General features: G+C 39.0%; 2 protein-coding genes across 2 annotated transcripts in view; one reads left to right on the plus strand and one right to left on the minus strand.

The window, feature by feature from the left end:
- The window catches only part of edil3a (EGF-like repeats and discoidin I-like domains 3a), a 204,518-nt gene that overhangs the window by 59,696 nt on the left and 117,263 nt on the right, over positions 1-27,559 (plus strand). The window contains exon 3 of the mRNA XM_015972490.3: positions 911-1,039. Within this exon, the coding sequence (XP_015827976.1) occupies positions 911-1,039 (129 nt within the window). The remainder of the gene's footprint in view (positions 1-910; positions 1,040-27,559) is intronic.
- LOC107373370 (uncharacterized) lies at positions 15,833-23,576 on the minus strand. The gene is made up of 5 exons (XM_070546608.1): positions 23,497-23,576; positions 23,165-23,221; positions 20,690-20,837; positions 19,832-19,924; positions 15,833-18,913 (listed from the first exon to the last, which is right to left on the minus strand). The coding sequence occupies exons 1-5, from the start codon at positions 23,574-23,576 to the stop codon at positions 18,635-18,637; spliced, it is 657 nt and encodes a 218-aa protein (XP_070402709.1). The 3' UTR covers positions 15,833-18,634.

Raw genomic sequence — 27,559 nt, forward strand, 5'->3', positions numbered from 1 at the left:
GCTGCCTACACTGAAGCGTGAATGGCTGAAGGTCATTTATTCATCATCAAGTCAACAAAGACTTGCCGTACATTCGGAGAAGCAGCAGATTCATAAATGCAATTCTTTATTTTAGTTTTTGAAGACAGTTTTCTGCCCTGAAATATGAGGATACTAAAATCTAAGCAATGCATCTTTAAAGGTGCATTGTCGGTACCATCTGTCATTAAGTTTGAAGGAGAAAAAATCGTCCGATTATGCAGCTAAACTTTTATTTGACAGTTTTGTGTCGTAGCATATTTCAGTCTCAGGGCTTGAGCATCTCCTCCAATTGTTCTGCCACCCTAAACTGAACTTCCAGCTGCTACTTCTCTTTTCTGCATCTATTGTCAACATTAATACTTCTCAGTTCATCCAGTTATTAGTGTTTAGCTGCTGGTTTGTGCTCTCTTCCCACCACTGTCAGTGTGCAGTACTGTCCTCCCAGAGGGGACGGATTCAGTGATTTCCTGGCATTGCCCTCTTGACCTGCTGAGACCAGCAGTCGTATCTAAAGCCCAGATTCTTTCCACTCTCCTGTCATTTTCAGTTTGACCCATTAAGAGCTTCCTCTTGCACCATCTTTCACCATCTCTCCTGCTCTTCTGATTAAAGTCATCCATCTAAATATTGTCTTTTTAAGCGCGCTTTCAAAAGCAGAAACTACACTATTGAGTTTTGCATTGAACGGTTTCTTAAATCACCGCCTGGATGAGATTGTCTGAGTGTGTCTTTGTTTTATTCATGCACAGTGCACACAGTGAAAACAATGTGCTGTGCAAGAGTGAATACATTGCACAGTTGCATTATGTTTTTGTACACACAGAAAATGAGAAAGTGATGTATGCAGCACATTATGAGAGTCTGTTTTCTTCTTCATTTTTCCACACAGGCCCTTGCCATCCAAACCCCTGCCACAACAAAGGAACATGTGAGATCAGTGAGACCTACAGAGGAGACACCTTCATAGGTTACGTCTGCAAGTGTCCAAGAGGCTTCAGTGGCGTTCACTGCCAACACAGTAAGTGAGGCCTCCTTTTGATTTTAGCTCTCAGTGTTTTCATATATACTGTATTTATCATCATGGGGAATTTCCAATAGGTTACTGGGGGAAAAAAAAAACTGCTGTTAAGGGGCAGAATTTCACAAATATTGAGATGTTTAGAAAATGGAAAAGAAGAGTTGTTCATGTTTTCAGAATTAGAATGTACTTTTTTATTTTTACTCTAAATGTTAGAAAAATGATGCTTGGAATCACCTCTGGAGGAAAAAAAAAGTCTAGACAATATTATAATATTAAAATGAATCTAAAGGAAACCAAAAAGTGCTTATTAAAGAGATGTGCAAAATCATAAAATTATAGAATGTTGTGTAATGGGGATTGTTAAAAATCGGCTTCACAGAAACAGATGAGCCATGTTCATACTAGGGATGTAAGAAGATATCGGTATGGCAATACATCATGATTTTTTCCCCCTGCATTATTAAATCGATATTCAAAACTGTGTATCGAAAAATTTCGAACATTTTTCACGCAAACATTTGTGTATTTATTTTCTTTTGGTGCAATTCAAACACAGACCGCTAGTTGGCAGCAGTGTGCAATGGGTTTTGTTTCCATCATTGAAATGTAAATCTCTCTATCATGGATCAGATACCTCAATTAAACCTGTTACGTATCAGTTGGGACTGTTTATTGAACTTTTCTACAATAATTTTAGGCAAAAAAAATTGCTATCCTCTGGCTGAATTTACCGCAATATATCATGACATATCGTATCGCCAAAATTTCACCAATATCGTGATGCAAACTGCAAGGTATGATGGATCCTTATTGGTTTGATGTAGAATGAAGGACACACTAAGAAAGAATAACAGGGGGGGGTGGGGGGGACTGATTCTGCTGTGACGGGAATATCGCAAAAATGTAGAACGAATATTTTTATAGAAATCTGGTATATTTGTGATGGTCATTATTTATTTTCATATTATTTTTCTCATTTGTATTCCTTTAGACAACACATACAGATATTAGGCAAGGCACTGTATCAGATGGGTGTCATTGTCTTCATTTAAACCAAGAATGGTGAGAAATTGGCCATCATGTCATAATTCAGTTATTGTTTCCTATTAAGCCCTTAGGGTAGTGGCAAACTGATTCGATACAGGCTGAACACACATTGTCTGCAAATTTCCCTCAGGGTCATTACAGTTGAATGGAAAGGAACATATCTGAGGACATTAATAATCAAAGCTGTGTCTAAATAACTCCCACAGATAAAACGTGAAGGCACATACTTGTCTATGTTGGAGTATGCCTAAGCTTGTTTTCTTATTTTGTATTGTAGGTTTTTAATTAAAGAATGGCTCACATTAAAACATATGGAATTAGTCCAATAGAAAAAATTATGAAGACAGTTTGTTTCAGACAAATGCTGCAAGCTTTATTACATCATCATTCAATGATAATGGTGCGTTGGCTGACTCTAATGTGCATGTTTCCTGTGTTGGTGGCATTATCTCTGGTCTTTCAAATTATGATGACTAGCAACAGTCGTGATTTATGGTCTGGGTCTTCTGCAACCATTTTGCGGTAGTATTTCACACATGCTAATCATTTTGGTTATGGCTTTGATGCAGTCTCAGAAATATGCAGAAAAATCACGTTTTCCCTGTCACGCAAAAGACAGAAGTCATTATGAGCATAAATCAGTAAAGGACTTCTTAGCTTTTAACCCTCTCAGACTCAAAATAAGTTTTGATAAAAGGATGAACAACTAAGTCCTTCAGGGGTACTTCTGAGTAAAAAAATGCTCATGGAATACGTATGTGGAGTAACCAGGTAGGTAGGTTTTAACTGTTGAAAATTCGCAACGCCTGCCTCCAGGTGGTTAATCAATGTTTGCACTTTTTTTATTCTTTTTGTTTTATGAAATTGGTTGGTTTTGCCCTCTTCAGCATGTGCTTTCAAATCCTCACCTCTGATTGTTTTATATTTGTTAGATGTTCAGATGACTGTATTAAAATGTGTCTGAATAAGTTAAAAAAATGCACTCAGTAGAGCATACCCACTCTTCACTCCATCGTAGCATCTTTGGGTTTTATATATGACCTTCAACTGGATCCTGGACATTACAGTATGACTGATTTCTCTGTGCTGGAATTGTTGATGACTAACCGCTTTTGTAAATGTCTTCCTAAGTGTATTGAAGCCCAAATGAGAAATCTCAACGTTGCAATGTCTTACCATCATATTGCTGGAATGTTGAACATTAAAAAGGAAGGCTGTTGTTGGTTTATCATCCAGGAAACAGCAGAGAATGTCCCAGCTGGTAGAAACTAATCGTTAGCAATAGCAACTCTACAATGCAACAGAACTCCTTCAGGTTTGAGCTATTTGTGGAGATGAAACATCACTGTTGCAAAGCAAATGGAGTTAGTAGTAGAGTTGCATTAATGTTAGCCAATCAGAGCAAGACATCCAAATATCAGGAAGTAAGACTTCTAATTTGGTGACTTGTACCATTTTGTTTGTTTTAATGTAGGTTTTGTGTTAGATTTAGTAAACAAGTAAAAATTACTTGTATAAAGGGGTAGGGACATATACGTTTCCACTTCAGCCTACTCCTTTTCAAACAGAGAAGAAGAAAAAAAGGGATGATATGTATTTTTTCTGTTGTTGGTATTTAAAAAAATATGTATGTTTTCTTTGTTTGAAATAAACTAAACTATATTTATGTCAGGTTCAGCGAATCTGTGGTCTGGCTTCCTGAAACATGCTCATCGGAGCTTCCCCCCGAGTACAACGTACAAGGCATTCATTCCTAGTAGAGACCACTGCAAATTGCGGTTCGGGGGCCACAAAGAAGGTACTCAATATGTGGGACCCAATAGGGGCCTGGCCCGCAGGGCCACCTATTGAGTACCGCTGGATTCAATTGTTAAAAAGAAAAACACACTCCTGGATCTCTGGGACTTGGAGCTCCTTCGATCTCATACTCATCTTTAGGGGGCAGATCTGTGGCCCCTCACGCTCTCTATTGGATGCTCCTGTAGAAAAACCTTACATATGCAAGCGCGTGTACGCACACAGGTGCTCACATGGTGTTCTCGTAAGTATGTACTTGGGTGTTTTCAACATGTCTTAAGGCTGTGACTGGCACAAAATGCACTGTGATTTATTATCGTGTGATTGTTCAGTAAAACAATGTTGATTTTATATTTCCTCATCAGGTTGACACAGTGATAGCTTGCTCTAGTTGTATTGTTGTGTGTCCCTTTCTTTTTTTTTTGTTAGTTTTTCTCTTTCTGCAGGTCTAGAAGCAGACTCTTGTTCATCATTGATTGTTTATTTTTGTCCCCCCCCCCCCCCCCCCCCCCCCCCCCCCCGTCTCTTCCTTTCTCTTTCACCTCTGTCTCCATGTCTGGTGGGAATTATAAAGCATTCAAAAAACAATAACAATAAATTTGTAAGTATCAGGCGTGACATTAAAGCAGAAGCTTTGTTGCTCCACCTGAGAGTAAATCTGCTAGGCTTGCCATCAGCATTCAGACATCAGTTCTGTTTGCTTCACAGCCAGACAGGACAAGGAAGATAAAAAAAAAAGCCAAACAAACAAAAAAAAAAGAGACAAATGCACAGCGAGAGCATAGTTTTTTCTTTCGGTTCTACAAACACACCCTCGGGGGTGCTAAAAGCAAGCCAAAACTGCCTACACCCCCCTCTTAAACCCATTGTAGTTTAATTTTCACAAATCAGAAAGTGTAAGAAATGTGGGAACACTTGAACTGGGGTTCGTTGGCGATTTAATGCGACAAATAGAGAAATAATTAAGACACTTTGAAGCCAACTCGACAAAAACAAAAAACTGCATTCATGCTATGCTTATAAAGCATATAATTAAAGTGTTGTAAATACCAACTCACTTGGATTTCAACTGAAAATGTTCACATTTTTCTCACATTTAGTGGTCTAACTAGTCACCAACAGCTGCATCCCAGTGGCATTCTGGTCTTATCTGGTTGAAGAAGACTGGATGTCCTGCTTAGCGATAAAACATACCAAGTTCACCAACACTTGTGCACTTTAAAGAAATATTTGTATATTTTTGCTGTTTATTTGTATTCAGGGATTGCGATACAAGCAACCTAAATCCAGGACATATATACAGAGTTTGAGGATAATGCATCAACTTATCTGTTCATCTTCAAATGCTCTGCCCTATTTTGTACGGTTCTAACCTAAAATTAGTGTAAGCCAGGCCCGGCTTTTTGCTGTTGCTTTTAATACATCTTTACTCTGTCAGAGCCAAATTCAATTTCACACCTTTGAACGTTATCCTGAATATGTGCACCACATATCCTGCTTGTTAGACTGGTTTTATGAAGCACAGCGAGGAATGAGGTCATATATGAACAATAAGGAGCAGGAGTAAGCTATTTAAAACTTAAGGCACTTCATGCACACATTTAATGTTTAGTTGTTTAATGCTACCTCATTTATATCAAATATTAACCACATGATGTTTTAAAATTCACTTTTGGAGGTTTTATTTCATTCAGCCAGTTTATATGGATCTAAATGTTACATGATCTCTCTGTTGGAGAGTAGATAAATGGATTTTGCTCTATTCGTGTATGTGTTTTAGAAGTTTTTGTTGGACAGTAGTACAAGGACAGATGGATCCGTTGGGTGGACATTCAAGCCATTTCTAAAACAGTTAAAACCGCATTTAAAATAAAGAAGAAACAAGGTTAGCTTTCAGTTTAGTGTCATTGCTCCAACCATTATTATTGCCATGTCATTTATCTCTGCCGTCATGTCCCTGTGGTGACAAGAGAACAAGTGTGCTGTTATTGGGCGACTAGCCAAACGCTGTAATGAGCTGTCACAGTGTGAAGATTGGGACTGATTGCTTCAGACGTCATGAGGTTGCAGATCATTTTTCGGGCATGCTTTTTCAGTCATCAAGGACAAAGTTACAGTAAACCGTTGGAGTTTTTGTGTTTTTCTGATCTAGAATTTCTCACATGACAACAGAAGCAGCCTGACGTTTTGACTCATGCAAACACCATCATTTGATGTGATGCGGTGCTAGATTTCGCCTGATTTCTCCAAGTCTTTAGCAGAGATGCAGTATGCGATTCCAGGTGTAACTGCCAGTGGAAACTAATGGTGGAAATGTTTCCAGATGGAAGAAACCATGATGGAAAGGAATTAAATAAATAAATAAAAATACTTTATTTTACTACGTTATCCCATTAATGTCACTCAGTATTCCTCCAGCCTTTCTTTGCCTGTGCGTTCCTTGAATAGATACCTTCTTGCCTGCTGATCGATATGCCTTGCAACACCGCAGCAGGGCAGGATTGATTGAGGCTAAATGTAGGATGTGTGAAATGATTTTTTTTAAAGTGTGGACCCTGTATCTGATCCTGTATTGACAGTCGCTACCATGCTGTATTAGTCCTGCTGCTTGCACAGTCTTTTGTCACAGGAAAAATCTGCCATCCTTTATAGCCGTGGCCTGATGTAAAGCCGTGAGGAGCCATACTGATATTCAATTCACCGGGGGCAGATCACAGGCTGACTTTCATCAGTTCAGGAGAAAGAAAGTGACTGTGTACAGACTGTGCTTCCTTTTTTTGGTACCCCTTTTAAGAACTGCATTCAGATAATGTTTAGTTTTTCTTAGCAAAAGGGGGGTTTCCTAGCCAAGAATCTAGACTGCCATTTTTCGAAGCAAAATAATCTTGCTTTGCATTTCGGTCTAGGCACGCTCCATTGGAACTGTTGCAAGCCCAGCCATTGTTGCCGGCCAATCACAGCGCATTAATTTAGAAAAACATTGTATTGACTTATGTTTTTTTATGTGGCTTTTATGTGGCTTTTGGAGACTCCGAACCACATAATTTCATTAATTTACTCCCTGTTCTCTCACTGCCATGCATGTCCTTAAACTCTGCTCTCACACACACACACACACACACACACACACGCACTTGTTGCTTTCTCCTCCTATTGAGCAGCTATGGCAAGAGCTCTGTGCAGGGATGTTTGCTGCTCAGAGGACACACTCATCTCTTTCCCCTTCTTACTGAGTGAGAGCTCCTTGATACAGACAGAGATGTTTACTCAACAGTGTCTAGAATAAAAATGAATTGTGCAAACGGGAACCCCCCGCTGGCTGATTCTATTTGCCAATCACAGGCGGTATGCGTGAATTTCAGCCAGCCAATCAGTACGTGGTGTCACCTCAGTCCCAGTCGGTCTGAAAAACATATTCAGTGCAGAACGGAAAACGCATATCTGACCCAGGTGTGAAACCAAATTCCGGTCCGGTACCCGACTGTACTGACCCTAATGTGTATGTGTCATAAGTTCATTTAGAGAAACAATGTATTTGCATCTATTTTTGACTGATTACGGCAGACTGCCTGACATCTGTAGCAGTGAGTACATCATGTTGTTTATTATCCAAAAGCTTGTGGGGATAGTTTGAAAGACAACCGTAGATCCCACCCCACGACTGAGAGCCATGATTGGAACGTGGCAAGACTATAAAACATATAGGATGGCTTTCCAAGCTAGGGTTTGCCAACATTTCCTTTCCTTGTTTGTTTTATAGCAGTCTCTTTCCATCTTTTAACAGAATGCTGGAGAAGCTGAGATTTGACCTTTTCCAGTTTTATCTGTGTTGTTCTGTCCCAAATCTGTAAGATAAGATAAAACACAAAATCCTCACAACCTAGGAGCAGAATGCACGAGTGTCGAAATCACAGCAGTTATGTACATCTTAACCCTTAAACATTTCTGGCTTGTCAGACACAACGCAGTGATCTGACAGTATCTCCCATCACCCCTTCACCCAACTGCAACTCCATGCTGAGAAGTTTCCCTTCTCCTCTCCACAAAAAAAAAATATATATATATATATATATATATATATATATATATATATATATATAAAAGAAATCCCTTGCCCTTCTTTAACTTGCTACAGCATCACAGGAGATAACTCCATGCACTAACCAGAGACATACATCATTTTAAGTCTGCAAAAAGAAAAAAATGAAAGGCAGCATCGCATTGCAGTAGGTGCAGAGTAGAGAAATCAGTAGTCTTGTTGATTTCTGCTTCCTCTCCCCCCATGACTGAAGCAGTTGTTTTCCTTCTCTCTGTGAATCTATGCTGTTAAATTCACTCTTGCAGATCATAATGAAGCAAAAGTCTTCTTCCCTTCCCCTGCTGCTGCTTCTACATGCTAATGGTATCACACAAGCCTTAAAAACAACTGAAGGGGTAACATCCTGCCAAGCATCAGGTGCTTCAGCAGAACTGTAGGAGTTGGCGCCTCATCAGCGATGTTAGCACCAAGACGGTTAACAGATTTTAGAATGTCGTCTCCTAGTTCCTTTCAGTGGTCCATGCAGGACGAGGAACTACTGTAGATGTTTAATTTAACATATGCTTTTACTGCCCAAATTATTCAGGTTTCTTCTTATGAAGCCAGCTGATGCATCACAAAGAGCTGTTGCTATTTATTTTGTGTCTCTGGGGGAAAAATGCTCATGTACAGTAATCCACTAAATGTCTTAAGATATAAGAAGTACAGCTGAACTTTGTTTAAGGGCAGACTTTCGCTTTCAGTAAAATAAATAAATAAATAATATAAAAATAAAGATAAATACAGTTACAGGGCAGGCTTAGCTAAATGGATTAAGATAGATTTACTTACAACTTAGTGAAAAGTTTATTAAAATGGATTAAAAAAAAGCAGGCAGAGGTGGCACTTTTTCTTAGCAAAAAGTTCAACTATTCCCCAAATAAACTCAAGTACAGTGCCTGAGGTTTGTACTTGTAGTTGTAAATTTTTCTCATTTTAACAGCCCCTGGGTTACAAAAGTTGAAAAGTGTATTTAAATATTTAAAAAGTTTTTGCACAAATTATGCTAATCTGCACACTGCTCTTATTTTTATGCATAAGTTAGCATGGACAACTTTCAGCAGCAGTGTGACTTCTCTCACAATGAATTGGTCTTGTACCCAAATGTGGGATTCCAGTGTGTGTGTGTGTGTGTGTGTGTGTGTGTGTATGTGTGTGTGTGTGTGTGTGTGTGTGTGTGTGTGTGTGTGTGTGTGTGTGTGTGTGTGTGTGGTTTTGTTTTAGATTTGCTGTCACAAATATAAATAAGACCACTTTGTTATCTATCTGTTCATCCATCCATCTATCGTTTGATCTATTTATCGATCTATCAATAGATTGATGAATTGCTCAAAATAAGATAGATAGATAGACGATAGATAGATAGATAGATAGATAGATAGATAGATAGATAGATAGATAGATAGATAGATAGATAGATAGATAGATAGATAGATAGATAGATAGATAGATGTTCTCTTAGTTTGATCACAATCATTACATTACATTTCCAGACCCCCTTCACCTCAGCTTTGCCTTCACAGGTCCACAGCCCACCCTTCAGTCTAAGTCTGTGGCTACAAAACAGAGATAATAATAAATGTAGGGAATTCTGTGTAAATTCAATTCATTTAAAAAATACTTTATTAATCCCAGAGGGAAATGCAATTGTTTCAGTACACACAATTCCAAGATCAGACATACATACATGGACACAGGACAAGAATTGGTGGCAGTGGTCATCCGCAATACGAGTCACGCTACCGTTACAGATCAAGAGGGTTCATATGAGGATAAAGTCAGGGGGAGGGGAAAAAAGGCACTTCAGAGTTGCCCTCAACAGAGAGGGTTAGCTCCTCACTTTAGAGTGTGCAGCCACAAGACCAGCGCTCATCACCTCCGTTTGGAACTAGGGGGTGTGGGGGGATATGGGGTTAGAGAGCACATTGAATCCTTGAGACGGTTCCACGGCCTTCACCGGTCACAGCTCCGCCCAGGCTGGGATAGGGAGAAAATAGTTTCCATAGCGACAGCAGCGTTCCACATTTCTTCTGAGGGGAGTTTTCACTTCAGCCTAACAGGCTTCAAGGGCACCAGATTCAGATAGCAAGAATTGTTTTGGGTACAGGCAGAGATCATTTCCTCTCTGCCTTAGAGTTCTGTTGGTCTTCAACCCCTCCAGGTCCAATAATGGCGTTATCAAACTATTCCAATCCGTGCTGATCCGTCAACTCTCTCCTTGATTAAATCAACCTTCTGTGCCAGAAGCTGAATCTCAGCCAAAGTTCCAAGCTTACGACTCATCTCGACAATTATATGAGTTTGTGAGTTTACAGCACGATGCATTCCATCCCTGAGCTCTGGGATTAGGCCAATATTCCTCGAAAGCTCATACATTTTCCGGTATGCCAGGTAACCGCTCAGTTACAAACAGCCTGAGTACCTGACACCAAAACAACAAATATCCAGACATCTTCAGAATCCTCCACTGACAGTTGAGACAGGCAGATCAAGCTCCACTGTTTCCAGGAGTCCATGATATACCCAGCTGGCTCTGTCCCAGAGGGGCATCCAGGAGCCCCTTCTCCCATTCTCATCGTTGAAAAGATTTTGTCAATCGCGTTGAGACCAACTGACCAGATCCATGTTTAATAATTTCCAGTTTCCAGAAAAAATGCAGAGAAGTGCATTGCACAGGAAAACAGGACAGAGAGCCTTGGGGAGAGCAGGGAGGGAGAGGAGAAAAAAGTGTCTGTACTCTCCAAGAGCCGGTAGAATGATAGGTCTATAGTCCATCAAACACCTAAAGAGAGCATAAGTAAACACCCAAAACAAGAGGCAGAACTGATCACTAGCTTGCAGTGGGAGATGGAGAAAGAGAATATCTTCAGATTAAACTGTAAAGGCCTTCATACCCGTAAGGCACCAGTAATGTTTTAGCTAGCTGTACATTAGTTCTCTGGTTCTTTAAAGCTGTGCCCACTTTCCGACACTGGAAACTGCATCACTCCTCATTATGTACTGATCCATTCATCGAAGTCAGTAAATTTTTAATCTTTGATTAATGTTGTGTCTTCATTTTTATTCTCAATCCGTAGAATATTACCCCCCCCCCCCCCCCCCCCCCAGCCAATAAAAAACACAATATCCATAGTGTTGACAGTTTGTTAAATTATGTGCAAGGAACAGAAGACCAGCTTGTCTTAGTGGCAAATTGAATCTTATCTCATTGGCTACTTTTGAAAACACAACAAAAACCACAATAAAGCAGCAGTTTGACAGATGCCTAATGAAGGTGCATTTGACATTTTGCAAATAAATTCCAGCAGAACACATCTGAAGAGGCTTTAGTCAAATCTTACAAAGCTTTCATCCGTACCATCTCCTGTGAGTCAGAGATAGTTTTCTCAACTTTCCAGGCTGCCAGAACTTTCTAATGGTGTGTGGGATTTGTTGACCCAGAAAAGTCACTTATTGCAAGCAGAGAGGCTTTGTGCCGTAACACCTGAACTCAGACCAGAAATATGCTTGCTTTTAATTATGCTTTCATGTGCATGGGATGGTGACCTCAGGGGGTGAAAGCTAAAAGTTTGGAGCTCATAAATCAATGTTCATGAATGATCCAAGAGTTTGGATTTGTTAATCAAGCTTTGCGAAATAAAACTCACTGGAAATTGCATCTAGTCATCAGCTTTGAGTTTTAGTTTTATTCCTGTTTTTGGCTTTGCATAAATTTTACTCATTTACTAGACAAATAGTTTTAGCGCAGGCACAATTTTAACCATGCTTTTATCATACAGAGAATCTCAGACAGCTTTAGTTTCTGCTAATGCAAAGATGTCCATTTAAAAGGGTCTCATTCTATTAACCGTTAGTTTTCTAGATTGCTTTTTATTTGGTCACCCTACAGAAAAAAAAGTTCTATAGTGTTTACTTTTGTGCCCCCTAGCTGAAACTTCTTCCAAAGCACACCGACTGTTTTCTAACTTGAGATGTTGACAGTTACACAAAAGTTTAGAAGTTTATTTTTATCACATAGTGTTTTTTATCCATTCTGAGGCATGCAATACTGCCAATCCTTCATTTCTACTGGCCTTTTGTACTTGTACAATACTCCTCTGTAGGCAAATGACTGGTGTTTTTCACCAGTAGGTGTAATTAGTAATTGTTGAGATGTGGTGTTGGGTGAAAACCTCATATTATATCCTGACATCACAACAATGTTTTAATAACTATTAAAATATATCTAAAATAGAACAGCTTATATGTGTTAATTATAATAAAAAGAAAGGGTATTTCATCTTTTTCAGTTGTATGCGACACTAAGTTACTGTATCTAGGGAAAGATCAACTAATGTCACAATTAGGGTCACCAAATTTAGGAAATTGAAATAAGGTCTGGTGGCTAGGCCGTGCATTGTTGTGTGTGTATTGACTGATTATTTTGTACCAGCCGGAGGTTCAACCACATTCATTTTTCCAAAGGAATTACCAGGCATTTCCAGACTTTTGACCAGGGAAAACAATGAAAAGTAAATAACGTTTAGTTGTTTTGACACTTTTTCATTAGGTTATTTGAAATAAGACCACCAAACTATTTTAGAGAACTGTCATACTTTTAATTTTAATATGAGCTGTGGTATCCTAGAACACTAGAATATATAAAGGGTCTTTTTTCTCTCATTGGTCACTAGTAACAGAACCTGTATATGACCAATACATAACAGCCTCTTTGTAGAACAGAATAAGATAAAACAGCTTTATTAATCCCACAGTGGGGAAATTCACTTGTTAAGGCAGTGCATACACTTAGAGAATAAGAAAAAAATAATATAAGGAAAACACAAAAGTAGTTGGATATTATTGTAATCTTCAACTTCATCTTCCACCATCGTGGAATACAGTGGGTGGGTTGGGTTTTCCAGGATAGATGTAATGGCTTCATTTACCGTAATTTCCGGACTATAAGCCGCTACTTTTTCCCACGCTTTGAACCATGCGGCTTATAATGAGGTGCGGCTTTAGTCAACCAGAAAGGATGGATGCTGGAAAGTCTAATGACTCCTGAGTTAAAGGAGTGCTACGGAAAGCGCCCAGGAGGATTTTTTTCACAGTAAAACGGCGCTGCTTGTTTTCCCCGCTTCAACCCGGGATGATGACAGCAACACGGAGAGCGACACTGACACCGCCACCAAAAAGGTATGTGACGAAGCTCTTCTGAGGCAGTAGTTCAACCCCGACACTAAAGAAGATGACTTCAGTGGTTTCAGTGCGCAGGAGGATGATGAATAAACTAATCAATAAATTTTCTGTTTTGTTTCATACTGATCAGTTCAGTTACGTTCAGTTAAACTACGTTTTCAATTCAGTAGATATCTGCCGCTTTTAGCCCGGTGCGGCTTATATTGAGGTGTGAGTCCGGAAATTACGGTATATGAATAAGTTCAGAATGGGTCAGAAAATATAGATGAACACATGTTTCCTTTTGATTTAGCACCCCGTTTAAATAAAGCAAAACAATTCTTTATTTGAAGGAGTGGTGGGTATATTCAGTTATTCCCAGTTATCAGACACTTTTTTCTGGTGATTAAAAGGAAAACAGCAGCAGATTGCATCAGTTTTTCGGATGCAGCCTGGGAAACCTCCTGTTGGAATCACACAATAGCTCTGGTCAAATAAACATCTAATACTTAAAAAAAGCATCCACAAGGTTAAACACTTCGGTATTGGCCCTGATTGGACTAGCTGTTAGCTTATCAGTCTGCTCACAATTAAATAATTTCTCCAAACTCAGGTCATTCGGGAGTTATTGATACTAAACCTCTGCAACGTCTCTACAGGAAATCAATCAAAACATCTGAAATGGGACCCTAGTGAGATGAGACTTTTTTGGACACTAAACTACAGCAGCTATTATCTTTGTTTCTGTGAAATGGCACAGCTTTAGCTCCAGTTCAGTAGTTTCAGAGGATTACAAACCAAATCAATTTAACATGTATCTGTGATTCATTCTCTGCATCCTACAAATCTGGTGTGGTTTATAGCATCATGGGGCTTTATTGCTAATTGTAGCAGGATTTCTACCTGGCGGTACGCACACACACACACACACACACACACACACACACACACACACACACACACACACACACACACACACACACACACACACACACACACACACACACACACACACACACACACACATCTTGCAAAAGTAGGAATGTAAATGCAATCCTCATTTATAAATAGAAAAAATGGTCCGCACCCCAGTCAATTAATTGTTTTATTTTTAAAAATTCACTTTTTTAATGCTTCCTTTTACAGTCTCCTAATTACGTAGTACTTACATGGTAATTACATAGTAAGTTAAAGTGTATTATTGTGTAATTAAAGTGTATAATTGTAATAAAGTGCAATTATAGTGTAAAGCAGTATTTACTGGAAATGATTAATACAAATAAAAACTAAAATGGAACTTGAGTTACATGAATGTTTAAGAACTCAGAAAGAATAATACACTTTAATTTACTATGTAATTACCATGAAAGTACTTTTAGGGGATAAACTACACAATTAGGGGACTGTGAAAGGAAGCCTTACCCACTATTTGGCTGGGACAAAACTTGTGCGAGTTTGTTTGAGAGTAATATTTAATTAAAGCTTGATGCTGTGCTTTTCTGCTTGTATGTGTGTCAAAATACCTCTATAAAACAAACAGGTGGGCGAAGAAAGAGCCTCCGCTTGGCGAATAGACTTCTTTACCGCATACGTATATGAAAAAATCATTATGCAGACTATGCAATCCTATGAGGCCCAAAAAGCATACCTGAAGCTCTCAAATAGTTGAAGGGTTTTTATTTTTATTTTTTTGCCTATTTTGGGGGTTATTGTTAGATTCAGAGATCTTTTAGAATACTTAGTTCAGTCAACTGAATCAAGCCCTGGACAGAATAAACTTTCAGGCAGCCTTTTTATTACCTCACAGTAATGCAGGGTTAGGGTTAGGGTTGTAGCACAGCAAATATTAATATTGATATTTTCTGTAAGCTGCATAGCAATTTATTTGGTTTCTGTGTATGTGTGAATGCTTATTTATAAATAGAGACACAAAGAGAAAAGCTCGGTCAAAGATCAGTGCTGGAACTGTCTTTTCTCACTTATCTTGCCTGTTTTTTCGTTCTGAGATGTGCAAACCTCATTTTGTTTCTCTCAGAGGGCAGCTGAGGAAACAAGCGGGATGAGCACCTTTTCTGCCTTACCGGCATATGTGTTTACTTCGGCTTTCCTGTGGCGCCTTTTGCTTGGAGATCAGGACTGACAGCAGGTTTTTCCTTCTGTTAATTGAATTCACAGCTATTCATGAGGACGTCTATCATCGTCAACCTCAGTTTTGTGTGATTCTGGTCAAAGTAGATCTTTTGAACTTCCTTCGGCGTGCACCTCTGCTAAATACAACGCTGTAGAAACATACTTGAAGTAAAATGACCTTTCCTTGTTTGCAAGGTGGTGCTTTGCTAACAGAATTGCATGGGAAGGTGTATTTTCTTTCGTGAGACACATCACTGTTGAAACAAAAGCTGGCATCCAAAGAAGGTCGAAGGTTTCTGAAATGATCAGTCTGGTAGTTTGATTCTTTCTTGCAAAGGTCACTTTTGAAAGGATGAAACAAAAGTTTTGATATTAAAACTTCTGTTTAGTTTTGTTGATATCGTTTTAACAAGAAACTTTTTACTTAACATTTAAAGAAAATTCAGTGGACAATTCATTCACCAGCTTTATGTCTAATGACTCTGAATCATCAGGATCAGGCTGTTACCGTGGCCTAACTGTGTAAGGCCCTCCCTGGCTGTTCAGGCCATGCTGTTGCCTTTTGGCCCCTGCAGTGAGGGACCTGCTGGCAGATTGCCAACGCATAAATAAAGATGCAAATCCAAATCCCAGATGGCAAAAAACAAAAAAAGGAAAGAAGTCACGCTCAGCTCTACCAGGAGCTTTCGGCTGCCTCAGCATACAAAAACAGAATGCTGAAAAATGTTCCGCATGACTGCACAGAGCTGCATTAATTCAGAATGGTCAGTGTGGACTAAATTAGTAACAGTGTGGTTTCACATCTGAAGAAGTTCATTTAGTGTGACAAATATAATCCATTAAGGATGATGGTCATGAGAAAGCCATGACATCAGATTTATTTTTGTCAGCTAGGCAGTTTCTCAATCTACTTTCTAATGTGTTTCTCTTTAAATAAATTAAAAAAAAGTTTCAGCATGAGGGCAATATATATATATATATAATCAGTAAGCCTTTTTTTCCCCATGTCATGTTTAGCTGAGACTACAGAGTTTGTTAAAATAAAAAGATAAATGGTCAAAGTAAAGGAGTTGATGCGAACTCCTACATTACCTTTATGTGTGGAGCAACCTCCTTTACATTTGGATATGCTTGTAAATGCTTTTCAAAATTCCTAATGGTTTAGAATATGCATTGTAGATGTAAAACATAATAATTCTTTATTGTGCATATGCATTACAGAATTTGTTTGGTAGTTTTCAGTTTGAAAGGCATACATTTTTACAAGTGGAAAATAAAAATTGCGCATATAACCGTCATGAAAAATAATATGAATGAAGAGTAGAATGCAGAAGCAGAAATAGATTAAAAACAAACTGAAACAAACATATGAGGACATTGATCGGGATGATCAACCAATAACCCAGAGAATAAAGCACATCACGCTTGTTTTAAAATCTCTTCACTGGTAACCAAAACTACAGGACTGATTTATAAGTGCTACTACTGGTTTATAAATCACTCAGTGGCATGGGGCCAGAGTACATGTTGGATCTCCTTCTGGTTTACACACCTAGCAGGGCTTTGATATCCTTAGGAAGCAGTTACACTCTAAAAAATAAAGCATTGGTTCAACAAAAAAACATATGTTAACGTTTTCCACTAGAATTTTTAAGTTAAACCAACTTCTGGCAGAATTACATTAAATCAGCGCAATATTTTTGAGTGTGGTGAAGTAGCCTTTTCGTGACTACAAAGCACATTCCTAAATTACATTAACTTAATAATTGTCAACAAGAACTCAAGAATTTAAGTTGGTACAACATAATATTGATGTATGTTGACGTAACTTTTTGGCTACATTAAAACATATTCCTAAGTTACATGAACTTAATAATTGTCAACAATTACGCAAGAATTTAAGTTGATCCAACATAATATTCATTTATGTTGAAGTAACTTTTTGGCCACATTTAAACACATTCCTAAGTTACATGAACTTAATAATTGTCAACAAGAACGCAAGAATTTAAGTTGGTCCAATATAATATTTCAGTTATACAGTAGTGTAGTAGCTTTTTGGTCACAAAAAATAAACTTCAAATATTAACTCAATTATGTATGATCCCTGCAGGAGATTCTATAAGGGCATTTTTCTGTTTCTCAGGAGGCTAATTTGCTCCAAAATAGAACCATGATGATTTGGTCGTCTCTTATAACCATGACTACCTTGTGGGAGGGTTCATCCAAGGTGGTGCCTGCCCACAAAGAAATCAAGGTTCTAAGACATAAGAAAGTTGTTGATCAGACTTTTTACCAAATGAAATTCAGCCTCAACATGTGCTTTGACTGCTCTTGTGTCATGACCTTCAGAAAAATAATAGGATGTTGTGTGTATTTTTGTTTGAAGGTGGCTGAGTAAAATCAGCTCTCAGCAAGGAGATGCCAAATACCTTCTGAATGGTTGCTAGGAGTATTCAGGGTAGGGGTGTCACTCCAGTCCTCAAAGGGCCGTAATCCCACGTTTTAGCGTTTCCCGGTTTCAACACACCTGATTTCAGTCAGCAGTTCATTAACAGGTTTCTGCAGAGTTTGATGATCTGCTGCACAGGTGAATTATCTGTGTTGGAACAGGGAAAACACTAAAAGATGCAGGACACCGGCCCCCATGGACCAGAATTTGACACCCCTTATGTAGAGGCATGAGGGAGATGTCCTAACCTGGCATCTGGACATCAGCTAAGGAACTCAGACCTGGTGCTCAGAAATAATAGAAATTCAGACAGAATTATTCAAATGAGTTAGACCCATTTAATAACAATAACAGCACAATTCTTTAACATGTAAAGTGCAAGATTTGAGGGCTTAATTTTCTTAAGACACAAAACACCCACTGAAACTTATGAGGAACAGTGTATTAAAGTGTAATAAAACCCAATACATGAATCATAATTTTTGACTTGAATAAGGGACAGTGAATCAAAACAAAATATCAAAGAGTTCAATACATTTTAATTCACTAATTTAAACATAAAATGAGCAAAGTTTCTCTCATTCAACTTTGTCAGTACTTTAGCAAAGTCATATTCATTCTCATTTATATTTGACTTTTCAACTACCAGATTAATGCCAGCTAAAGAGGGCATTATATATAAACTTCAAAACACACCACTATCCTCAGAACAAAGAGGTAATGGGAGGAATTAACCACAGCTCAAATTCCTTAAAAATGTGCAAACAGCAGCATTTAAGACACAAAAAATTAACTCAGAAGCTTATGAAGAACAGTGCTTTAAAATTTAGTAAAAGCCAATGACTGAAGTAGTGCTGCAAATGCAGAAATAAGAAAAGGTTTTGTGTCTACTTTGAAACTCCCTCATGAACAGTTCATTAAGTCTGCTCTAGAAAATACCCAACTTGAGATTCGTTACTTTAGAGCTGGCTTTTTGTCCATCAAGCTCAAGGCATAGCTTTTGAAATACCTCAAAGGTAAATTTCAGCTGCTTTGGGTAGGTAAGGTTCAGAGTGTAGATAACTCCCATCAGCAAAACACAGGATCTGGCAGCATCAATCCCCTCCAGGATCTTGGATTCCTCAACGATGATCGTTTCAGGCCCATCACCAATGATAGCAATCTTCATGACTTGCATTGCAAGGTCTGCGTTGAGCTCCTCCACATCCTTGTAAGAGAAATTAAAAGAAGTTAGGATGTATAAAATACGTAGCTCAAGCTCTTCAGGATGACGTGAATCAAGTAATGAACTACGACTTCAGGTATGAAAATAAGCTAAAACAGGTTGTCTTTTGTGTTTATCTTTCAGTGATTTTTCTTTGTCATTCTGCAACCCATACAAGCAAAATCAAAGCAGTTTCAATTTTTTTTAATCTCTATAACGTTTGAAAATTTTTCTATTGCCATATTCCCCAGAGTTGGAAAAGTGAGAAAACATTCTTTTGTAACCAGCGCAGTAATTCTACTGATCTGACAGCAGTCCATTTGCTTGAGCATAACATAAATGTTAGAAGTGAATAGCAGGTACTAGCATTGTGTGCAAAAGTGATTAAAATGACTCAATAATGAAACAAACTATTCCTGGGGGTAACATGTCTTTTAGCTTTATGCTAACTTTTTAGGTTCAAGCTAATGTTTATAGCTTTAAGATCATATTTTTAGCTTTATGCTAACTCTTTTAGCTTTAAGCTAATGTTTTCTACTTTATGCCAACATGGAAGTACTGCCGGTAGCACGCCCTCTCAAAGTTTCTTCAGGAACTTTTCCAGTTGGTATCATTATTGTGTCATTTTAATCACTTTTACACACAAAATTCTACTACCTGCTATTCACTTCCATTGTTTATGCTCAGTTAAAGCAGACATATTACTGCCAGATCAAGAAAATTACTGTGCTGGTAACAAAAGGTGTTTTTCTCACTTATCAAACTCTGGGGATTATGGCAATAGACAAATTTTCACTTAGGGGTGGAACATCCCTTCATTACTCAAACTTGAACAGAAAATCCAATGAACAAAAACACACAGAACCTACAGACACATATTTCAAACAAAACAAAAAATTGAAAAAGTAGTCAAGTACTTACGCTGTATTGTTTGAAAAGATCCTCCTCCTTCTCTCCAATATAGACTATGAGGCAGCGAATGGTAATCTCTCTGCGCTTTTCAACTGTGTTGTCCTGATTGATAGAAAAAAATAGATAACGCGTTAAAAAAAATCAGATGCAGGTAGGGCTGGGCAATATGGCAACAATTTCATATCCTGATGCGGCTGATTTTCTATGCTAAAAATTATATACATAACGATATAGCATTAAGTCGCCGTCTTCCTCCGCTTATCCGGGTCCGGGTCGCGGGGGCAGCATCCCAACTAGGGAGCTCCAGACCGTCCTCTCCCCGGCCACCTCCACCAGCTCCTCCAGCAGGACCCCAAGGCGTTCCCGGACCAGATTGGAGATGTAACCTCTCCAACGTGTCCTGGGTCGACCCGGGGGCCTCCTGCCGGCAGGACATGCCCGAAACACCTCCCCGGGAAGGCGTCCAGGAGGCATCCAGGCCAGATGCCCAAACAACCTCAACTGACTCCTTTCCATCCGGAGGAGCAGCGGTTCTACTCCGAGTCCCTCCTGAATGTCCGAGCTCCTCACCCTATCTCTAAGGCTGAGCCCGGCCACCCTACGGAGGAAACTCATTTCGGCCGCTTGTTTTCACTGTTGTTGAGTGAGTAGAGTGTTTCCTTGATATGTGTGATTTTAGGCTACCCCATGATTTAAATGAACAAAAACAATCTAGGTAAGGGCATGGCAGAGGCTGCACACCAGGGATATGACGTAACCTATAATGTTTCAACTACTCGTCTTTAGTGGAGGTCGCAAATTTACAGATTTTGCAAGGCCAATCCATACTTGATGTTTCTGTCTTACTCCATGTTTGTTCACGCTTACTTCAGAAGGCTGATGACGTTTTAACTTGAACCCCTTGGCACGTGACACCAGGATACCAGGAGAAGATGAAGGTTTGAGTTTTTGTCCTTGCGAGACACACAGCAAAGTAACTGAATATTTAGGTGAGATTCCCACGTTCTTTAGAAGGCTGACCACGTCTTAACTGGAACCCCTAGATCCACAACACCAGGACACTGTAGAACACCAGAAAGTCACACCTGCACAAAAACACACAAGCTGGTATTGTCAATTTCACTTGTGAGTCTTCAATACAGTGAATAAGTTTCACCTGCGTCTTTGTCAATAATTGTTGATGGACTCGGAGAGCTTCTCACCTCAGGGGACAGAGGACGGGATGTCTAGCTTGTCCTGAGAGGCTGACCTATCTCAACTTGAACTCTTGGTCTACGACACCAGGATACCAGTGTTTTGTCCTTTCAAAGTCACTGAAGACCTGAGTAGGAAAATAAATGAAGTTAAATGATTTTAAACTTGAAAAGCCTGGTGGCCCATCAGTAGCCAATATGTGTTTTTATGATATTTAACTTACTGTTATGAGGCATTTGTTTACACTTTTGAAACAACTTTTCCAATTAGTATCTTTTGCACCATTTTTAAATAGTAATATATAACTCTGTTAGATACATTTAACATTAGTCTTTTACTATATTTTGCTTTTACAGCATTTCAATGAACTTTTACAACCAGGTGGTGTGTGTGTGTGTGTGTGTGTGTGTGTGTGTGTGTGTGTGTGTGTGTGTGTGTGTGTGTGTGTGTGTGTGTGTGTGTGTGTGTGTGTGTGCGCGTGCGTGCGATGCTAGTAACATTTCTGATTCATAAAATTATAAAGTTGGGGACCTTTTCGGGGACAGTGTGAGCTGGGACCAGTCATTCAAAACAGAATACCTGAATTTGTTGAGCGCTGGAAAGCCCAACAGCCATAGAAATCATATATGCATAGATGCAACATGTAGCTTTCCATAGACATCAAATACACGTAGAGGTGACCTTGGACTGGGCCTGTCTGTTGGAGCTGGTGTACCCGCAGACCGCTATATTGGATGGGTCTCCATTTTCCCCCAGTGCATTTATTTCTACCAGGAATGTGTTCACTAAACTAAAAGCCTTTATCATGTTTTTTTTAAATAAAATCAAACGTAAGATTCAGCCATTTTCTGACAGTAAATACGGAAAAACTTTTTCATACACAAGCTAGAAAAGTCAATACTCCCACATGATCTGTTTTCAACAGTACGCTGGTTGTTGGAAGAGTGCTGGACCCATCCAATATGATAGCAAAGCATGTAGCTCTCCAACAACAACTGTTGTCTCTATGAATATATGCTCTCTATGTTGCAGCGTCACTGCCATATTGGTTGGGTTTATCATTCTCCAAAACCCAATTGGAGTCAATGCTGAGTCAGAATCCATGGTCCTTTTTATGCAGCCAACTGTTGCAAAAACTGGCATATTGCTAAAAACAGTGGGGTTGTTGACTTTTTTTTGCCTTTCTGTGTTTGGAAAAATGTTTTAACAGTTTCATTATTTACCATCAAAATTTGACTCTGGTAGCCCTGTCATGCCACTCCTTATATCTCATTTTGTTAAAAAGAACGACAACGTGTTTTAACTGGAGGAACACATTCCTTCGTAGAAAAAACCTGCACTAGGGGCGAATGGAGACCCATCCAAAATGGTGGTCCGCTACCACGCAGCTCAATTTTTTTCTTCAAACTTTATTGAGACATATCAATGGCACAAACAATCCGTGTCGCCTCTCCGTATTTCTCTTCAAAACACCGAAAGTCACCAAAAATCACCCTTACCCTACCATAATAATAATAATTACCCTACCATTGTGCGGCAATGTCCACTTAAGTCTGGCATCTTTCATGGCTCGGTACTGGGTTGAACTCCCGCCCTTAACATTAACAAGATGGTGGCGCTGTTGACGTAAATGTAGAAGCGAAAAGCGGCATCTAGCTTTAGCATTTCTTAATGGTTATTAACATAAAATGCTTCTCTTTACAAAAAATAATTCCACATTTAGATAATAAAACGTTTCAATCGCTGCTTAACTAACAACAAACACATCAGTGATAGCTACTTACCTTGGCTAGCATCAACATTATAGCTCACATCCTACAGAACCCAGCGTTAGCATAGCAGTTAGTGCCGTGGCTAACAATATCTGTGATCTTTTAAACATTAGACAATTACAATGGTCTATATCAGAGTAACGTTAGTATTAGATGTTTCAAAAAGAGCCCAACAATTTCTACTATCGCAGAATTTGCGTCTCCGTGTATGTTACAGCCGAACTGCTATGCACACAGATGTGGGTGAAAGCTAACTGGAGCGTCTCGCTTGCTACCGGGAGAGATAATGTTACGTCCTTGTTTTAAATTAGGCTATATCACTAACAAAATCCAGGGTGACTGTAAAATATGTGTAATTCCGCTTAAATGTACTTACCGTTCTCCACCAACACAGTGCTTCATATCCTGAACATGTGCTGTTGAAAATGTCCGCCTGAGAAAAAGTGAGGAACTGTGGGAGGTTTACACGTCATCAAGTTTTATTTTACATCGACACAACTTAAAATTATATTGTGTTTTGATTAACTGATCATTTTAAATTCAGACTAATCATAATTATATATTGAGTAAAAAGGCTAAATTTGTGTGTTACCTGAACTCAATATAATACAATTTCTAATTAAGAAGTCTAACAGTGTTTATGAACTTGATTTTTCATTTCACAACAACATATATATTTAAGCAATGACTAAAGGTCCCATTAATTACTTTTTAGGGTGTAGCTTGTAGAACTCCGGGTCAGAATCAAACAGGGTGAAGTTGCTTTCAGCTACTTTGATGATGCACATGGAATCGGCTTCCTTATGATGTCAAATGTGCCCCAGCTCTAGTAACTTCAAATCAACATTGAAAACTTTCATGTATTCACCAGCCTTATGAATGAATGTTTCTGATGCTGCACCTTCTTCACGGTAGCTGCTCATCCTTCAACTTTGTCTTTTTTTCTGATTAAATTTGATCTAAATGTACATGTGTATTTTAACAGTGCCGTCACGTTACTATAATATTTGTGTTTTTCTTGCTAATAGATAGCACACTAAATTACCTCTGGGTATGAAATGTGCTATATAATTAAAGCTGCTTATTCAGTAACACTGCATGTCTGGTTATTCCAGTTTTTGCACTGGGATGATTCAATGTAAACAGGAACAGTAGCAGCATGAACACAGAACATTTGAAGTTTAAGTGGCAGTGTAGTGTAAAATTGCAGCTGACTATCCATTAGGATAAGTTTCTGGCAGACTGGGGAGCAGTTAATGGGTGTGGGGGTGTCTGCAGTGGGGCAAAGTGAACGGGTGGGAGGTGGATGGCTTTCACAACTCTTGGGAAGAAGCAATGTCTGAGTGCAGGTAGTGATCAGCTATTTTTGTAAACTTCTGATGTGTTGAGTATTTTTAGGTACTTTCAGGTAGTTTCAGACTCTTGACAGATTAAAGGATATTCTTTTGGAAGGGGATTTTATTATTGATTATGCTTATGTAGCCCTCAGGTTAACTTCTAAAATAATCTCCTGGTATTTTTTTGTTGTTTGCTCACTTGAATTTGATTGTCAGCTGCTAATAAGGCATGCTACAACGCAAAGTTCTGAATGAGCTACATCCAGATCACCCACAGATCTGAAAGGTTCTCCGACTCCATAGTACTGAAACTGAGAACACTTATTAAGCAATCTGAATGCACAGCTAGTGTCAAAGATCAGAGAGAGGTGCTTGTCAAACACACAAGCTTCAGGGATGGCATTTGCAACCGTGTTCTGTCTGTAGAGCTCCTTTTGTAGATTTTGCACTGCGCAGTGAAGCAAGAAGAGGCTTCAGAACAAAAGGCTACTGAGAGGTCAAGGTAGAAAGAATAAATGCATTCAAATCAATAACAAGTACAACTGACGTTGCACTGTTTATCTAGAATTAGTAGTCATCACAACACCATTGTGCACAATATTAATCATAAACACAAATAGCATGCTAGTATATTGGTAAATCTTTATTTACAGTAGATGTGAGTCAAATATGTCTCTGACAGCAGATGTGAGAGCAGAAATAGTAGTTTCCCCTACACCTATCTCCACCTTTTCCCTGCATGTGATTCAGGGATACTGTTAAGTGTGCTCCTGGTGATGTTAAGCAGCTCGGGGTTGGGGCTCTCTTCTCTGAGCTGGATCAGAATTCCCCTCACACACCTGCTGTGGAGCCTCAATCCCCAAGCCTTAAATGACACTTAAGGCTTTCCTTTGAATGTCATTGTACCTCCAAGCCGAGGTCTCTTCACATTCTGCACACCCCAGCTTTGATGGATCCCCCCAGTCTGCATGATGAGAGTTTTGCTTCTCTGATACTTGAGCCTCTCTGCAATGCATCCTAAGATGTCTTTTCAAGGGCTGCTGGAGTGCCACTGAGAATAACTTCTTGGTAGGCTAATCCCACTTCAGAAAGCATGTCCTTGGAATACACCTTCCTTAATCCTACATTCACAACTCCATGCATCCTCACCTCTCCTGAAATGTACAGCAGATCCCACTGTGAAGACAATAGGTGTGTTTTTTTTTTGTTGTAAAATTAGACAAAACTATGTCTAGACGTGTATGACATATTTGAGGGACAGCTTCTGTGACTCCACGGAACCCAGCTACGAATCCCGTCTTATGAGGTGATCGTCACTTCTGTCACATGTATGTGTCAAGGAAAGACTGACAGCACAGGTTGTCAAGGGGGAGACGAGCACTTCCTTGTTCTGTCCTCAATATCTGACTCAGCCAGTTGAGAAAAGACATGTCTGTGTCTAATGTAGTGAGGAATGGACACATTTCACTGCACCAGGACTTGTCAGACCAAACACCTAAAGCTGATCACCCAAACCAGAACATTAACATGTATGAACTAATCTAAGTACAGCGGCTGTATTGAACTGTGCAAAGCATTTATGTCAGCAGTGGAGCTCAAATATTTGCAGTTTGAGAATAAATTATGTCAAATATAATTTGTAAGGGTCATCTGGTTTGAACCAGTCTTTGTGAGCTTTTAGTTAGAACAATAAAAATGTTAAAAAAAACAACATTCTTATCCAACATTTCCACCCATACAGCAGGCGCGCCTATAGAAAAAAACTCACAAAGTGGTAATGGATATTTTATAGAGGTTTCAGCACACCTGTTTTATTTATTTATAAATTTATTAATTAATTTATTAATTAATTAATTTATTTATTTTTGTATTGCAGTAAAAATCTTTATTAAGCCTTTAAAACTAATGTTGGAAAAATAAACTCTATTTCATTTATCAAGACCTGGATTTTTTTTTTCTGCAACTAATAGCAACCCACAGATAGAGGAAAGTCTTGTGTTCCCTCGTTTTAACCTGTGACACAGATCAGTGGAATGGGGTGTGTACATAATTATCATAAATAAAGGTGGAGATCACCAATTTGTAATCCTTTCAAAATAAACCTATGGTGGCAGACAAACAAGATCATTTATTTATGTATTTACTTTTTATTTGCAGATGTGCTAAAGAGCTTTGACATGATTTGCAAACCAGCTGGCACATTATTACCACCTAGTGGTCATTTTATTAGTGTCACTATTTTGCCAGTGGATAAAAACAAACAAACATGCATATTAAGTAAATTATCCATCAATAAAACAATGGGCAACAATGGCAGATGAGTTGAGATTCCGCCCTGTAATCAGAAGATTGCAGGTTTTTCATCCCTGCTCAGTCTTTCACTGTCGCCGTGTCCTTGGACAAGACACTTCACTAGGGTTGGGCATCGAGCATCGATTGGAACCAGGTTCCAACTGTTCATTTTTCCCGGAATCGCTCAACGGTTTTTATTTCAATTCCTAGTTTCGATTCTTATTATGGCGACGGGAGAGGAATCCACGGCCGATCTCCATGACAAATACACGTGATCTGCAAATTGTGATCAACACTTTTCAGAGCTGATCACACCAGCTGTCTGTGTGCAGCACGAGTCCCCCCTCCCCCCACCCGGCGCGTAGCTGCCAAATATAAACAAACGCGTTTGCCGAACTTTTACTCCATAATGTAAACTTTAACTCCTGCAGCGTAGAGGAAACTTGTGTCAAGACTGTGGATTTAATAGAAACTTTAAAGAACAAACTCTGGATGGTGTGAGGTGAGTTTGTCTCACTGCAGAAATAAAAACACACACGGAGCGCCAGCAGTCAGACACGTGAGCGTCAGAAGGCTGAACAATAACCTGTAGAATAATTTAAGTCATCATGCTAGAGCAGCTTCTCTGTGGTGGACCACACCAGCTTCTGCCACAATAAATAACTATAATAATAAATCCCACACAAAGCTGTGAATATTTTTATTTCCTTTCTGAAGTATTTCTGTTGAGAGTTTTCATGTTTAAAATCTGTTAGGTTGTTACTGACAGCAGTTACATTTAAGTTTCACTTTCTGTCCTGACTGAATGCTGCTGCAGCATGGAGGTGTAGTTCTCAGTCATCCTGGACATGATCATCCTGAGAGTTTTAGCTGAAAACAGCTGGATGTTTCTGGATGTGTTGGAGACATTTAGCCTCTCATCCCAGAGGCTTCTTCCAGACTTTGGTTGTGGTCAGAGACAAACACACTGGTTGTGATGCAAGTCTTTTTCTTTTTTTCTCCAAAACATGTTTTTGTCTAAATGAAGGTGATGTTATTGTTCATAGAATTAAAATTCATGTTGAAGTTAAGATAATTTCATCAAGTAGGACCTGTGTTTAGCTGGCTCATGTAAAACATGTCATGTCTTGAAAGAATCGGAA

The sequence above is a fragment of the Nothobranchius furzeri genome, chromosome 17, assembly GCF_043380555.1.
Source record: "Nothobranchius furzeri strain GRZ-AD chromosome 17, NfurGRZ-RIMD1, whole genome shotgun sequence".
Taxonomy (NCBI): domain Eukaryota; kingdom Metazoa; phylum Chordata; class Actinopteri; order Cyprinodontiformes; family Nothobranchiidae; genus Nothobranchius; species Nothobranchius furzeri.